Source organism: Lipotes vexillifer, unplaced genomic scaffold, assembly GCF_000442215.2.
Source record: "Lipotes vexillifer unplaced genomic scaffold, Lipotes_vexillifer_v1.1 scaffold335, whole genome shotgun sequence".
Classification (NCBI taxonomy): Eukaryota; Metazoa; Chordata; class Mammalia; order Artiodactyla; family Lipotidae; genus Lipotes; species Lipotes vexillifer.
Window position 1 is genome coordinate 35,172 of NW_006781329.1, and position 17,291 is coordinate 52,462.

General features: G+C 48.9%; 1 protein-coding gene across 2 annotated transcripts in view; it reads right to left on the minus strand.

Moving 5' to 3' along the window:
• KIF5C (kinesin family member 5C) overlaps window positions 1-17,291 on the minus strand; it is a 167,377-nt gene that overhangs the window by 9,927 nt on the left and 140,159 nt on the right. Inside the window, exons 21-26 of one of the 2 annotated variants that reach the window (XM_007454547.1) lie at window positions 16,557-16,658; window positions 16,096-16,156; window positions 11,041-11,112; window positions 8,003-8,107; window positions 5,893-6,109; window positions 4,652-4,765 (exon numbers count right to left, since the gene is read on the minus strand). In XM_007454547.1, the coding sequence (XP_007454609.1) occupies window positions 4,659-4,765; window positions 5,893-6,109; window positions 8,003-8,107; window positions 11,041-11,112; window positions 16,096-16,156; window positions 16,557-16,658 (664 nt within the window). In that variant the 3' untranslated portion in view covers window positions 4,652-4,658. Of the gene's footprint in view, window positions 1-4,651; window positions 4,766-5,892; window positions 6,110-8,002; window positions 8,108-11,040; window positions 11,113-16,095; window positions 16,157-16,556; window positions 16,659-17,291 lie in introns of those variants that run through there. The other variant, XM_007454548.1, reaches the window with a different exon arrangement.

Here is a 17,291-nt window from a genome sequence, read left to right on the forward strand (position 1 = left end):
CGAGCTTACGGGTCCGACTGCCTACTCAACATACCCGCTTGGATGGTGAGCTAGGTTGGATTGTCTAAGAGGCATCTCATAATCCAAACTCTCCGTTTTTCCATAAAATCTGTTCGTTGCCCAGTTTTCCCAGTCATGGCTAAAAGGTACCAGTATTGACCTGGTTGCTAGGGCCCCAACCTAGGAATCACCTTTGATTCCCACCCACCCCTCCTTCTCTCCCCTCCACCCTCAGCTCTCCAACACAGGCTGACTCTGACCACTTGCTGCTGCCACCCTGGCTCAGTGCTACTCCCCCCAAAGTGGACACCCGCAATAGCCCCCAAGGGAGCCCCCTGCTCTTACGCTCACCCCACCCACCTCGTTCCTCCAGAGTCCAGCCCAGGCAGACCTCTCCTAATTATGAACTGAGTCCCAACACTCCCATGCCCAAAGCCCCCACTGGCCCTACACGCCTAGCTTACACTCTAAACTGCTCACCTCGGCCTCAAAGCTCTCATTTATCTGGTCCCATCTCCCTCCCCAACATTCCTAGTTATAATGGTCTCCCCTGTTCTCCAGCCTTATCAGCCTTCCTGTGGTTCCTGAAATATGCCACAGTCTGGACCCACCTTCCAGCGAGTGTCTGTGCCCATGTCATTGCAGGGCTGGCATTTCTCATCATTTAGTTCTCAGCTCAAATGTCACCCCCTCTTCTAAATGAGTGTCCCCCATCTCTATTTCATTAACCTGTTCTTATTCTCTTCAGAACACTTAACACTATTTGCAGTTACCATCTTTATTGCTGTCTATCTCCCCACGACAGCGTGTCAGTACGCAAGAACAGAGCCTTCTTTGTCTCTTTACTATTAAACCAAGTACAGAGCAAGTACAAAATGCCTGATCCCATTTGGCGGATGAAGAAACTGAGGCTAAAAATAATCAAGCAATTTGCCCAATGTCACACAGGAATAGAGCCAAGGCCACATCTAGCCAACCCCATATCCCATGCCGTCAGCTTACTGCACTGTACTGCCCCATGTCCAGCTTTGGGGGTTGAAAAAGATGGGCCCCTCCTCCTGATGCAGCCCACACCCCCAGATTTGAATGAGATGAGATAAAAGCTGGCACTGTCCTGGGTTCTTTTGATTTCTATATGTTGGCATCTTCGGTTGCTCTGAAACTTTGGGCATAAACCGAAAGACTAATTATGACTATATTCCTTGAATCATAAATGAAGCAGAGAGAAATCCCAAAGGTACCCAGACGCTGCCCAAGTATGAATGTGCCGCTCTGGCTCCAAAAGGAGGGCTGGGAAGAGTCAGCAATTGAGATCATTTCTACAGGACAGACACACTTCAGAACGAGAATCCAAAGAGCAGGATCTCAAAAAGCTTTTGATCTCATCTAAGCAATTAATTCCATATTTCCAATTTTTTTAATAAGCTTATTTTTTAATAAGCATTTCCTCACTTCCAATTATAATTCCCTACTCCATTGGTTATCATCCTTTTTTTAACCTCCACTGACCAATGCCCAGTTATTTTCATAAAAATAGTCAATGTTGCTGTTCGTAACTTTTGGATAAATAAATGATAGTATCTTTTAAACTCCTTATATCTGGTCATAGCACCAAATAGGATACACAGACATGGGCCTTCCCTGCTGTGGTTATGATCAACTGCTACAGACTAAAAACTATTTTGTAACAACTATGAGAATTAGAAGAGAATATAAACCAACATTCATGGACCACCTACTGTGTGCCAAGGTTGCAGTGCTAGCCTCTCCTACAGCTGACATTTTCTTGAGCACTTGTTATGTGCCAAGCAGCTCAGAAGTATGACCTCATTTAGTCCTCAAATCAATGCCCGTGTCCCAGGGAAAGGATTCTCCCTATTTCACAGACAAGGAAACCGACCATGAGGTTAAGTATCTCGAAGGCAGTGGAAGACCTGACACCTGACCCGGGTCACTTGTCCAAAGTCAGGCCCTTTGACCCTACCACCATCCCGACACCTGGATGGGGCCTGTTTGTTTGGTGACACTGTGAGGAAAACATGCAGTTACAGGAGTCATTTGAATAGATAAGGTGGGTGGTGGAGGTTCCAATTTCAGATAAAATCATCAAAACCACTCATAACACTTTGAGTTAGAGAAAGAAACGAACAGCCATGACAGGTGAGGGTGGTTCTATACGCTGAAGGTCTTCAAAGTCTCACCAGACCTATTGATTTTCGGTCTTCAGAGTGAGAAGGGGATATATGGGTGAGGCCTGGCCAACATCTGGTTGTACGCACCCTCCATAAAACGTGGGTCTGACAGGCCTTTATGGGCATGCACGAGGAGAGGGACTGTCCACTGCACAGTCTCTGACCCTGGAATCCCTGGGCCGGTATAGTCATTAAAAGCTTGCTGGGGGCTTCCCTGGTGACGCAGTGGTTGAGAGTCCGCCTGCCGATGCAGGGGACACGGGTTCGTGCCCCGGTCCAGGAAGATCCCACATGTCGCGGAGCGGCTGAGCCCATGAGCCTTGGCCGCTGAGCCTGCGCGTCCGGAGCCTGTGCTCCGCAACGGGAGAGGCCACAACGGTGAGAGGCCCGCGTACCGCAAAACAAAACAAAACAAAACAAAACAAACCTTGCTGGGAGCCAAGCGCACACACTAAGCCGGTGCTTCCATCAAACGGGGTGATGTAGATATTACGTCTAGTACAGTGCTGCTGCAGATCAGGTGTTCAACAAGCAGAATGTTGGTTGCCCACCCAACCTCCATCTCCTTGTCCTAGGCAACAGAACACTACTCTTGTTTGGGGCGGTGATGTGCCCAGCTAAAGACTACCTTCTCCAGCCTCCCTTGAAGCTAGATGTGGCCGCGTGTTTCAATTCTGGCCAGAGGGATGCAGGCATCAGAGTTGGATGGGACTTCTGCGAAGGCTACTTAAAGGAAGCTGATTCAACTGTACGAGCTGCTTTTGCCTCTCCCCAGCCTCCTCTCTGCTTGCTGAACACACAACACACAGGCACGATAGCTAGAACTGCGAAGCCATTTAGGCGAGCTCGAGGAAGTCATTTAGGAGACCAGCAAGGAAGGTACTTGCTGAGGACGGTGAGTCTAAATTTAAGAGGCTATAGCTTTCTGTTGTCACTGTAGAGTTTTTCTACCAGCCACTGACAGACCACCCTCAAATGTCCTTTACGTGACAAAGAAATAAACGTCCATCCTGTATCAGCCACTTTAGGATATTTTAGGCTAGCAGGTCTCAAACTTAGGTGGCTAGCAAAATCACCTGGGGTACTTGGTAAAAATACAAAGGCTCTAGGCCTATGCTGCTTCAAGGAGCCTGGGTGTCTGGGTGTGCTAGATGATGCTGACACCCACCAAAGTTCGAGAACCACTGCTTTACGCTTTCTGTTCTAAGCGGCCCAATCTGTTCCTACAGTTCCCTTCAAGTGTCATCCCCAACACTGATAACGTGCGGTCAGAAGCAATTTTATAACATCCAGCTTTACTTTATTTCTGATTAAAAGCAGAGATCGCATCTGAATAGGGTGGCCCACAGCCAAGATCATTCTGCATCCACCCTCCCAGGATACGGCAGAAGGTGGTGGGCACGCTGCCCGCCCGTGGCCTGCCTCGACCTGTCCCGCTCCTTGACATGCTGCCTGGGGTAGGGCAGGTGAAAGTGGTCTGGGTGCAGCCGCCAAGCTTTCTCCGTGGAAGTCTTAGTCTGAGCCTTAGCAATATTGTCGTACCCCCTGAGTGGGGTCTCCAGCCCCTCATATTCACTTTCCTTACCTTGATGCAAAAAGGACTGGGTGAGGAACCACCGCTCTCCTGAGTTGCCCCTGATTGCTGCGGCTTTGCTGTCAAGCTCACAAGCTTTCCTAGTGAGGACGAAGACTCCAAGGTCAACGTTAGGATCCACCTCCTCCCATCTACAGGTTACTGGCCCAAAGTCACAGTTTCTCTAAACAGAGTTTTCTGGCCACCTAGCTGTCTGCCCTGCCCAACCAGTAAACTCTTTATCTCAAGTACAAGAGGACAGGCTTGTGCTCTCTCCTTCTCTTTTCTGAAGGACATCACTTTTCCCCTTGTGCTGGTACAGCAATGTCAGGCATGTGGAGTGTGGGAAGAGAAGTTTTCAGACCGCCATCTCAAAGCAAAAAGTGGTCTGGACCCACCAAGACATAAATCTGCACAATTCTTAAAGACTCCATTTGTTGCGTTCAGATAGTAATTATAAAAATGTGACTTTCTATTATCTGGCTCTTTCTTTATATTCAGTTCCTGAGACTTAAAGCAGTCACCCACATCTGCCTGCTCTGGGTAAAAGCAGTTGACAAACAGGCAATGCCCTTTTGGATGCCAGCTACAGAGGGGAGTCCCGCAGACAAAAGAAAGCTCGGATGAATCATTCACCGCACCCTCCCTGTCCCTGGAGGGTCCCTGGCACTAAGTGACCTTAGCCGGAAGACCCTGAGGCCCTAGACTGAGTTGAAGGTAGACCCAGGCCCCTGATAACCTGAAGCCCCAGGGCCTGTGCTGGGGTAGAGCTGCACTCTTTCTTCTCCACTGCAGGTCCACACACACATGGCTGAGAGCCAGGCAGAAGCAGGGAGAGCCCCAGGGCTGCCCCGGACGGAAGCCACCCCTGACACTAAGGACTCACTTCGTGTTTATTTCTGGTAGTGAGTGGAGTTTGAAGAGCTGCCTCCTCCCCCTCGGATGGCGTGGACGGCCGTTGGAGACGATGCTGGGTAGTGTCCAGGGCGGATGGGCTTGGCTGTATCCAACCGACAGAAAAGAGAGAAGAGACATTCAGAAAGGACTTAAACAGCCGCGCCGAGATACCTCCAGGTCACGTGCGAAAACCAAGAGGCACACTTTTTATCGACATTACAATTCTTATCAATCACCAGACCCTCCGATTAGTAGAGTGAGTTAATCCAAGGCACCCAATGTTTAGGGGACAGAGAGACCTTGTGTATCAATTATTTCAATTCTTATCAAGGAAAATTAGAAACAGAGGACTTTCAGTTTTATCTGAGGCAGATCCGTGGGTCCCAATGGGTTCCAACAGCATCTCCCTGAAACTGGATGCAGAATTCTGTCTGTGATGCATTTTAGGGGGAGAGGGTTCACAGTTTTCAGTAGATAGTCCAAGGGTATAAGACCCAATAAATGCAATGAACCACTAGTGTAAGTTATGATCTTAAAACTAGAAACGTGAAGTTGCTGGTTTACATAACATCTGCAATATCTGATGAGAAATAATATTACATGTTATTGGAGATGTTTCCATTTAAAAAAAGAAAAGAAAGAAAGAAAGAAAGAAAGAAAGAAAGAAGCTCTCTAGAGAACATCCTTAAATCCCTTCTACTCTCACGGCACTGTCCCAAGAACTACGACTCAACAGGCACACTCTCATTCTTTGCATGGGTCCAAATCCAGGTCTTGAAGGGGCTGGATGTCCAGGCCCCCTGCACTCACTGATGCCAGGCCTGGCTCTCTCAAGAGTATTTCCAAGGCTGTGCTTGCAAGCAGCTCTCCCTGAGGCTTCTGGCTACACGTAGCTCCTTCGTGGTTCCGCCGGGTGCAGAACAGAAGGGGCCTTCGGGCTTTCCTGAGCAAGCCATATATTTCGGTATTCCGGAGAAAGTATACCTCTGTCTGTTTACAGCCAAACACCTCTGCCTGCAGCCAGGGCTGGCCGCCTTCTCTGCTCAGCTCAATAGCTTTGACGATCACAAGGTCCCCCAGAATCTCTCAGTGTAAGGAAGCGCACGCCTGGCCACCCCATCCTCCCAGGATGGACGCTGGGTGCCGGGAGGAGCCAGGCCGCCCCGCCCAGAGCTACCAGCCAGAGGAGCCCTTGCCTTCTATCAAGGGCCCGGGTGTGGGCACACATACCGATCTGGGCCGAGTGGGCCCTCCTGGCCATGTTCTTGGCTCGCACAGCCTCCTTGATGCGGTCCACCTCCTGCTGGTAGCGCTTGCGGTCCCGCATGGCGTTCTCCTTGGCCTCCTTCAGCGCACTCTCCAGTGCCTTGACGCGCTCGGCTGTGGCACGCAGGCGCTTCTCCAGCTTGGGCAGCTCACAGCGCAGGTCTGCGTTGTCCCGGACCAGCTGCGGCGGGAGGGAGAGGTGGGGAGTTACGGGGCGTCGGGGTGGGCAGACGCACTGCGGGGGCTGAGAAGGTGACAGGAGAGCAGCTAGAACCACCACCCGCGCGTCCCACCAGGGCCGCCTTGGAGAGTCCGTAAGACCATAAACGGTGGGACCAACGGGAATAAAAATCCCATACCCTGAGGCTCCAATTTGCTAAACACAGGATTCACGGGTACGAGAAAGCGGGGAGGGGTGTGCGATAGAATCAAAAGCCATTTCCAGCTGTAGGAAACTTTCAGGCGTGGGTGGGATTTACTGCCTCTTTTGTTTGAGGGGTGAGGGGGGGACTTGCCAGAGAAAACTGACTACTTGGACATTGGCATGTGAAAGATAAGAAATGCGAAGCCAGTTCAGACACGCTCAGTGAAGGGCATTCATGTTCTAGAGCTCTCTGAAGGCCTCCTTCCAAGCCAGGACACGTTGTCTACACCAGCACCGGGTTTGGACCCCACATTGCAACATATCCAGAGGCTAACGGGTAACTCAGGGATACTGCTCATTCTTTCATTACCTAAGACCCTCAGTTAAGAAGGAACAAGCTAGCCCTGGGTTAAGAATGCGCTCAAGAGCCATATCTGTTACTGCCTGGCCATCTGACCAGGTGTGAGTCACTCAACCACTCTAAGTCTACAGGCCACATAAATAGGATCATTGTGGGAATCCAAATGGATCAGGAAAAGTTTTGAGAATCTTAAGTGCTAAACAAAGGCTGAACTACTGCTGGGTCTCCACCTGTGTTTCTTTACTCCTGTATCCCCACCCAGCACCAGCTCCAGTGCCCGGCAGAGAGTAGGTGTTTAATAAATATTCATTGAATTCATGAATAAAATAATTAATGAATTTCAGAGCTCTATTTCAAGTTCCCTGGTAGTTTCTGCTTTTCTATTTCTCATCAACAATTTGCTTGAGTGACTTCAACCATGTTGAATCTGTCATCCTCCCTTTGGGGAAAAACGCCATCATCAGTAATGTTGAAGAGGATGTAACAAGTCAAAGAGAAATGACATCCCCTCAGCCACGGGGTCCAAAATGTTGGACCATTTTTATCAGATCCCAAATCTTGAGGATTTAGGAAAAACCGTCATGAACATTCCAGCATTTAAATAGAAAGGAGACAAATAACCTGCCTAAGTCACCGGTAGGTTTGGACACTGTCACTCTGTCACTCTAGACAAACTCCAGGGTGTTTCAGGAACCTGAGAGGATGCCCAAGAAATAGGGCGACAGTGCAGAGAGGGGGTTGGTTCCAGCACCAACGCTCCCACGTGTGGGATGAAGCCAGTGGCTTCCTCGCCCAGTCTGTTTCCTCATCTATAAAAAGAGGGAGCCTGACACAGCTCGGTGGCATCCACTTTGCATTCCACAGAGGGTCCTGAAAAGCATCACGGGAGACACTGAGGCCAGCTGGGGTTGGAGGCTGGGATGGGAGGCAGGATGAAAAGGCACGACTGAACGCTCTGCTCCCCAAGCCCCAGAGAGCTCACACTCAATTCCTTATATTTGGCTTCCATCAAGAAAGTATTTTAGGACTTCCCTGGTGGTCCAGTGGTTAAGACTCTGCGTTTCCACTGCAGGGGTGAGGGTTCGATCCTTGGTCGGGGAACTAAGATCCCGCGTGCCAGGCAGCAGGACCAAAAAATAAAATTTAAAAAAAAGAAGGTATTTTCTATACAAGGGAAGTCACTGAAGACTAAAAGAGTGCCAGGTCCCTTCCAGCACTGATGTTCCCTAGTGATGTACTGTCCTTTTACCTTCTGTATCAGAGTCACCTCCCTCACTACGGCTGAATCCAGCGGGGCTTCTCTGCAGGAGAGAAAGAGAAGCAGGAGGAAGGTGACGCAACTCTCCTACCTGTTTGTGGACCTTAGTGAGCTGCTCCAGGTTATTCTCCAGGAAGGAAATTTTCTGCTTCTGGGCAGCGCTGCCTCCTCCATCGTCGCTGTCCAGCTCTACACTCTGCATCAACACCGAGGGGTCAGCGGGACAGGCCTCCACACTGCCCACCCCCAGTCCCAACACCATGTGGATGAGCCATTCGAAAGAAAACCCCCAATCTTACTAAAGGTTATTCTGAAAGTGAAAATGAAGAGTGGTCCTAAAAGTTTAGACTCGACCTTCCTCCCAATTAATTTCCTTGATCGGTATCAAAAGTGTTCTTCCTTTGGACAGCTGACAAAAAAACTTCAAATCTTTTTTTGAGGGATTCAGATTAGATTCAGCTCTCTTTGTGAAACAGACCTCTCCCTGGCATGCAGGTAAATAGAGGCTTTTCTTTTCAAAAGGGAGTGTTCCAAAACTCATTAAGAAGAGCTAGTGTGAAAACATAAGCCCAACAGGACAGGAATAAAGTCACAGACGTAGAGAATGGACTTGAGGACACGGGGAGGGGGAAGGGGAAGCTGGGACGAAGTGAGAGAGTGGCATGGACATACATATACTACCAAATGTAAAACAGATAGCTAGTGGGAAGCAGACGCATAGCACAGGGAGATCAGCTCGGTGCTTTGTGACCACCTAGAGGGGTGGGAGAGGGAGGGTGGGAGGGAGGGAGATGCAAGAGGGAGGGGATATGGGGATGTATGTATACGTATAGCTGATTCACTTTGTTATACAGCAGCAACTAACACGACAACGTAAAGCAATTATACTCCAATAAAGATGTTAGAAAAAGAAACAACATAAGCTCAAGACCCAAGTTTCATTTCAAACATCACAAGTGAGATAACAAGTAACCAAGCTGTGGGAAAGTGTCTGTGGTCCCACTGGGAAGTCTCAATGGCCTCTGCTTGTCCCTTCAGCTTCCAATTCCATGAAATTACTTAATGAATCCATCTCAGACTAGTCACGGCATCTGCGTGCTGTGCTGGATCAACTCTCGAAATTTATCAGGTCTTGATAAAAACACTGTTTGATTGATAAAAACACTGTCCTCCCAGCACTGCCACACTGAGTGGCCAGATAAGTTGGGAAATACATGTAGAAACACATCCTGGAGTCCAAAAATGGCAAAGCACGCTTGCTTTGTCTCATTATAGAAGAGATCATCACCCTTCTCTTTCTGAGACGTGATGTCTATATGAGCATCTCAAACCTGTCTCTTTGATCTAAATCCGGGGTTCTCAAACCCAGAAGAGGATTTGTTAAAACTCAGATTGCTGGGCCCTACCCTCGTCTCTGAGTCAGTGGATCCAGGGTGGGTCTGAGAATTTGCACCTCTAGCAAGTTCCCAGGTGACGTTAGTGCTGCTGGCCAGGTGGCCACACTTTGAGAACCACTGGTCTAGGAATAGGCTCTCCCTAGAGTTTTATATCGTGAAGTCAGGGAAGTCTGATCTCAAGCTTTGCGCCCTCCTCGGAACACCTCCTCCCTCCGACTGAGCCTTTTTGGTTCTTGTCATAACCTCTCTAGTCTCTGTCTCCATCACCTCTGCTCTGGCCTCTCTCTCCTCCCTGGTCCGGGTCCTCCAGTCATTTCTATTTTGATGATGGTGATCACTACCTACCTGCCTGAACAGTGCCACCTTGAAACCTCCCATCATTCTCCACCCTCTTTCCTTGTGTTTATTTCCAGGCTTCCAAGCTCACTAGAACCGTGCTGTCAGGTGCCACGACAAATCCGTGCTCTGACCCTCAGCTGGACACTCCCACACTGCTCAGCAACCTTTTGTTCGTCCCCAGCAAACCCCCCACAGCTGCCTGAGCCTCCTCTAGTCTCTGTGGGCTTCCCATTCTCTTCCTTCTTCTGCACATTAACTGAGAGGGTCCAAGTCTTCAGATGCATCTCTTCCCGGTGTCATATATTTCCCTACGAATGTCTCCATCTTGGCTTCTCCACGTCTCCTCTCTGGGAAAGTGGGCCCTTTCCATCTACCAAGCCTAATACTTTCCCCTATACTGTCAATTCTGTCTTCTCAGATCCGACTCCATCAGTCACCTCCTCTTTTTTTATAATATATTTCATCCCTTTTCCTTGGGTCCTTCACACAGACCCCCATGCACACACTTTTCTTAAATATACCTTCCGTCCATCCTGTCACACCTCTGGGTATGCCCACTGCCCCTCATCCATCACTTTCAAATATCTTTAAAGCGTAGCCCCCTTGCTGTTTACCCCTCCCCCTCCCCCCTCCCGAAACCTCTGCTAGCTGCTCTGGGGGTTCACCGTTCAGTGACTCCCAAGATCACTGTCACTGTGTGTGGCACAAGGACCAAAGAAGCTCAGACTCAGGAGTCACACAGACCTGGATTACAATCCCATCTCTGGCTCTCCCCAGCTGCGTGATCTCGGGAGGTCACGTAACCTCTGAGCCCACCTCCACAGCTGCAAAACAGAACACTAAGAACCACTTACATGGCTCCTGGGGAGAGCAAACAAGACGCCGGATGTTAAAGTGCTTCGTACACTCTGACCTGGCCCCTCATGGCCTCTTAACAAGCAAAGATGAGGCTCTAGCCCCTGACTTCCACGTTCCTGACATCGTTCACCAGGCTTCAGGGCCACGCTGTCTGATGAGACCCCTCTGGGTTTTCCCTGCATCACTCAGAGGTTTTCACACTGTGGCCAGATAAATATGTGTTCGTTTGAAAGGATACTGGGTTGGCCAAAAGAGTTCGCTCGGGTTTTTCCATAAAATGTTACAGGAAAAACCCAAATGAACTTCTCCGGCCAACCCAATAACTTCCTTTTACTAAGGAGGAAAAATCAGATGGAAAAATGTTCCCGAGTATTTTTTCCCCCTCCAGCACATTCTTTTAATCACACTCTCTGGCATGAAGCGATTAATGTTTAAGCACAACCAGCCCCGATTTAAGCAAGTGGTACTTCAATTGAAAATGATTCGTTCTGGCCAACTTTTCTTCTCAGTCCCATTCACACAAACTAGAACTCACTTTTTTAACCCGGGCGGTCAGATCCTGGACGAAGAGTTTACGGAGGTTGTGCAGAGTCTGTAGCTCTCGAGACTGGAAGAGAAGATTGTTAAAATGCCACTTAAATGAGGGAACACGCTGAATTTATGACACAGCTGGCACCAGACCATCAACCCCAGACAGCTCCATAAGGCTCTGTAAGCCAACCATCGAGGCCATGGGGCTCACCACGTCCTCCGACCTGCCCACCACTCATATCCTCCTCCTCCACCTGGCATCTTCCCACGGGCACCCCAAGGTTCAGAGACTGGGACTCAAACAATGAAGTGTAAACTAGAACAAAGCCTGCTCGTTTGCTGTGTTTTAAATAGAACCTTTTCTCCCCTTCAACCACAAAAATTCAAAAGTTTTCTCATAAAAATTCCTGGAGGGCTGTGTTGTACCAGAATGGACTCTTTTTTTCCTCTAACTTATTGTGTACATGTTATACAAAATGCTAACAAATTTAAATGAAAAGTTAGCCACAGTTTCTCCCACCCTGACTGACCGACATTTTTCATGTTTCCACACCCCTCTGGCCGTGGTCCATATGCTCCTTTGCTTTACATCACTGAGCCTATGGACTTTCCACCTGGGTGACCCTGGGCAACTTATCTAACCTTTCTGTGCCTCAGCTTTCTCATTTGTAACATGAGGATAAAAATAGTAGTCGCCTCATAGTTGCTGTTATCAAGCTTCATTGAGATGATCCTTATAAACTCTTACAACCATTTCTGGCACATAGTAAGCATTCAATAAATATTAGCTAGTATTAACGTATTGATGCATCATATTTGACAGACATTTCTTCATTAGACTTTTATTGCTCCCTTTGGTTGTTGTTATAACTTTCATGAAATTAACTTCTTGGGAGCATTTTTTTCCTTCATTTCGGAGTCTTTTCTACTAATGAACCCTTAGGAATTAGACTGCTAAGACAAAGGTCTAAGTCAAATCTGGTGACCTCTGTTTAACAAAATCAGAAAACCAAAATATTTCCTTCCATTTAAGTCTCTGTGTATTTACCACAGGCCATACGACTAGTTCCCTTAAAAATATTTTCCCATAAGGAGAGAAATACACTTGCATTTATGTTTTCCAGTTTGTCTAAATTGACCTACTCTAACACAGAATGTCAAGGGATGGAGCGCATACAAGCTCACAGAAAAAAGGAAGAAACAGGCTCTAAAGCCATGGAAATAATAAGTTTCTTGAATAAAGGTTCTATGTTAATTTAAGGTCAAATTACTGGCTCCAATTCCATAATTGAGTTGAAATAAAAAGCACCTGAAGTCAATTGATTCCTCAGATGAGGCAAATTACTTTCTGCAGGAGGCCAAGCAGGCCTGCCGTTAGGAACGCCGTGCACGCGGTGCGCGCCCAGAGCTGAGCCACCGGCCGGCAGGTGCAGGGGGGCTGCTCCGAGCTCTCAGTAATGTAGCTGTGCTGCCTGTGCCCCTGCCCGAGGGAGCTCGGCCTCGGCCCCCTGCTCTGCGAGCTCTCTCTCCCACTTCAGGGATTTCATTACTGATTGAACTATAATCACAGTAAATACTTTCCATGAAAAATGCCACCACCCTGCAGGGACATGAGAAGAGAAGACCCGGGTGTCTTGTCAAAGGGCCAGGCGATTCTTCCAGGCCGAGCACCAAATAATCCAGAGTCCGGAGTTTGGCGACTTTCTCTCATTACTGTTTGTTTTTAGGTAACTTGAATAAGCAGTTTAGGAGGGGCAGTTCAAGACCTTGGAAACAGTTGATAAGTTGCACATGAATGCCTGCGTAACCCCATTTTGGCTTCCTGGGGCAATGAATTTTCCTCCATCGTATCCATTATCATTCCTTCACCCACCCCGATTCCCTTCCCTTGTGAAGTAAGTCATAAGCCTTTCCTGGCACGGACGCCGCCCTCTGTGTAAAAGCTCAGGGCTCAGCTTCCTGTCACAGGGGACAGCGAGGGTGTGACCAGAGAGGTGGGGACACAAGGCCCATCAACGCAGCAGGAGGAGAGGTCCAGCCCCAGAGCCCACACAAAGTGTCCTATTAAAGCCAGATGGCTTCCCGGGACCCCAGAGACGTCCCCACTGGCTGGTTGGCCTTTCCCAACATCGCCCCCCGGAGTGGGCTTCACAGACCCCAACCCCTGGGTGGCAGGCCCCACCCCGGCCCTGTCCAGACAGTCCAGGAGGCAGTGCAGGCCTAGAGCTAAGGGGGGCTCAGGAAGGGTCAGCCAAGGACAGCAGGCCTGCCCTTGAGGAACACTGACAGCTTGGGGAGGATGTGATGGAAGGATAAGTAAAAACACCCACGTCTGGAATGGCACAGACCGTGGGGCTCCAGTTTGGGAATTGAAAGCGTGTGTGTGCGTGATGTGTGTGGATGGGCAGTGAGGGCTGCAGAGGGAATGTGGGAGGCTGTGTCAGTGGGTCTGTCCACGTGTGAGGGACCAACTGTGTTGTGTGAGCATGTGTGTGTGGTAGGGGGACCGGGGAGAATGGATGTGAGGGTGGGAACATAGGTGAGTGGGCTCGGGGGTGGGGGGAGGTGGGGGAGGGAGAACCAGTGGAGGAGGCTAGTGAGGAAAATGTGTTGTTAAAAATGTGTTCAGTGGACTTTCCTGGTGGCGCAGTGGTTAAGAATCCGCCTGCCAGTGCAGGGGACACGGGTTCAAGCCCTGGTCCGGGAAGATCCCACATGCCGTGGAACAACTAGGTCTGTGAGCCACAACTACTGAGCCTGCACTCTAGAGCCTGTGTGCCACAACTGCTGAAGCCTGTGTGCCTGGAGCCCATGCTCTGTAACAAGAGAGGCACCGCCACGAGAAGCCTGTGCACTGCGGTGAGGAGTGGCCCCCGCTCGCTGCAACTAGAGAAATCCACGTGCAGCAACGAAGATCCAACACAGCCCAAAATATAAATAAATAAATAAATAAATAAATAAGAATGTATTCAGTGGACTTCCCTGGAGGTCCAGTGATTAGGGCTCCGTGCTTCCACTGCAGGGGGCATGGGTTCGATCCCTGGTCAGGGAACTAAGATTCTACAAGCCGCTCAGTGAGGCCAAAACAAAACAAAACAAAACAAAAAAACATTCAAAAGGGCAAAAGAACATGCTCATGAGTGAGTGTGAAAGACAGAAAGCTTGTGAGTCTGGGAGAGAGTCAGCACGTGGGGTGAGTATGTGTGAGCGGACGTGATGGAGGGTGTGAGAGTGAATGAGCAAAAGTGTGAGTGTGCCGGTGAGAAAGTGTGGATGGTCACTAAGGAGTGTGAATGTGTGTGTCAGCATGTTATGGGGTGTGCTGGGTGAGTGTGTAAGAATTTGTGAGTGGATGAACACAGGCGTGAGAATGTGAACGTGAGGGCCTGTGGGTGTGAGGGTGTGTGAAGATGTGTGTGTGAGAAAGAATAAGTGATTGTGCCCGAGTGTGGGTGAGGCCGTGAGAGAGAGAGGGGTGAAGAGTGAGCTTCTGGGTGTGGGCATGGAAGGTGTGTATGCTGCGTGAGAGTGTGCATGAGAGAGTGCAAGGGTGTAAAGGAAGAAAAGGTACTGAAATATTGATCTCTGGCTGGTGGGAATACAGTGACATTTTACTGTGCAATATATTTCTGAGTTGTTATAATTGCCTATGATTGTGGGTATCACTTCTCCAGGAGAACAGACGTGGAGGAAGCAACTTCATGGCTTCATTTCCGTTTCCCCTCCAGCCGCCCTGCCCACCGTCTTCTCCACCAGGCTCAAAAGGCCCAACTTCCTGTGAACAGTCATCCTACTTCTGTCCTGAACGGCTTGAGCCCTCCGAGCCCACACCTGGCTTTGAGGAGCAGCTAACACTGGCCCAGGGGCCAGAGTGCAGCCTCGGGTCCAGCCCTGATCAACCACTTGCCTCCAGTCTGGGGTCACCGAGTTCATGGATTCAGGCTCAGTCCCACATAAATTGACATGACGTGGGAATGAAATCAAAATGCATGACTGTATCTAAACAACAGTTTCTCTCTGTTGTCATGTCATGTGAAATGACTCGACATGTTTTCACCAAATTGAGAGACTATTTGGGGTGTCTGTCTTCAAACACAGGCTGTGTGGCATTTTGAAGGGCTCTTGAGAGCCCTCGGAGCCAGGCAGCTACCCCCCGGGGCAACTGAGACAGAAGTTGACCAGAGGACACAAACCCAATGAAAGGACAGAGAAAACTAACCAGGATCTCAGATGGTGAGCCCTTCTTCCAAAGGGAAGTCGATCTGTCACTCTTCTGCCCCAAACCCTGCAGGTCCCAAGGCCCTACCTGGCCTGCACCTCCTCTGGCCTTGACCTCTCTGTGCCTACCTCCTGCCCTCCCCCCTTCTCTCGGTCACATACACATTGATCTCCCTGTTGTACCCCAACATGCCTGCCATGGGCTGACCTCAGGGCCTTGGCACTGGCTGTTGCCTCTCCTGGAAGGCTCCTCCCCCGGACATCCCCATGGCTCCTTCTTGTACCTGCTTCAAGTTCCTGCTCAAATGTCACCTTCCAGTGGGGCCACCCCAAACCAGTACCCCTGCACTTTCTATAACCATCTAATGGAGGTCATGATCTACATCCTTATTTCTCACTGTCTGTCTCCCCCAGGTGAAAGACAGCTTCACAAGGGCCAGCATCTTAACTCTGTTTTGTACTGATGCAACTCAAGCACCTAAAAGCATGCCAGCCCTCAGTAGGTGATCAATAAATATCCATTGATTGTTGCATGGAAGTAAGTCACAACATACAGAGGCTGTAAAATTGCAGGCACTGATTTGAGTTTAAATCTCAGTCAGGGCTCCATGGTTACAGTCTTAAGGATGGATGGATGGATGGATGGATGGATGGTTAGTCACTCTGTTAAGACCAGGAGAATAAGTTCTACAGCTCTCATGTTTCCGTAGGAAGTTTTATGTTTAAAATGATATTCAAGAAAGGCATGCACAAATAAAATTTTAGAGGAAACAAATTCAAAAGATAATAAACCAATCTGGTCTTTTGAGACTAAAATGAGTTGGGAAACATGTCAACATACCACTGTCTCCTCCAGCCCTTTGAGGTCCTCTCTGGCTTGTTCTCTTTTATCATTGAGCAATCTAAAAAACAGAAAGGAACTGTGAACCACCAGAGGGGCATCAGAGATTCTCACAGATACCATCTGCATCTGCAGATAAGTCAGCAAAACAAACCAACTCACCCAAATGGCCATGGTCTGTTTTTAAATTGGCCTGACCTAACCTGAATATTAGGGTATCTGAATCACCAAAGTAGACTTTGTAAGACTTTGCAGGGCGGTGGGGGGACTTCCCTGGCAGTCCAGTGGTTAAGACTCTGCGTTTCCACTGCAGGGGGCATGGGTCCAGCCCCTGGTCCCTGGTCAGGGAACTAAGATCCCGCGTGCCGTGCAGTTGGCCCAAAAAAAAAAAAAAAAAAAAAAAAAAAAAACAACTTTGAGAGGATGAGAGAAAACAGAGGAAATATTTAAAGCACACTCACAAGAGTTTTTCCAGTTTCATTTCTCTCTCTTGGTCCTCTATTTTCAGCTTGCTATAATCAGAACTGAGCTTCTCCTGCTGCAGTTGCAGTTTCTGATTCAAACTGAAATGGAGAGGAAAAAGCAATACATTCCACATCAGCCTGAAATTCTGAGTCATGCTGCTAAAGACGTGGTTCTGTTCTAACCCCATCAGCCCTGTGCAATAAAGGCGGCAATTCTGGAAGATTTGGAGGGATCAGAGAACCACCTCACAGCTTCCTCCCTGCCCAAGTGAAAATGAAATTTCTGGGAACATCTAAGAGGCATGAAACATAAGGCTTTAATAATGTATTTATAGTTGGCTTGCGCAAGAGCTTTGGGAGGGAAAATAATGAGATGGGAAAGGGGCCGATATTTTAAAACAGAAAAACAGCCCAGTAAGAATTCTGCTTTTCTGCCCTACAGATGGTACATACGCACTCCCAGAACCTTATTTGGCCACTTTGACCTTCCCTTCCTCTCTGGTCTGATGCTCCAAAAACATCCCCTAAATCCAAATCCCTAGCTGACATAGGGACAGTTCTGTTCTGTGAAGTCTTGGGGGTGAAAGGGGGCAGTGGTCAGAGAGGGGAAACACAAAGAAAGTCCAGGGGCTGTTGCAAAAAAGAAACTCACCATCCGGTTGGGGGTATTTGGTCACCATTTATATCAGCCCGGTCCTTATAAAACCTTTCATAGGGCCATGCCTACACGCC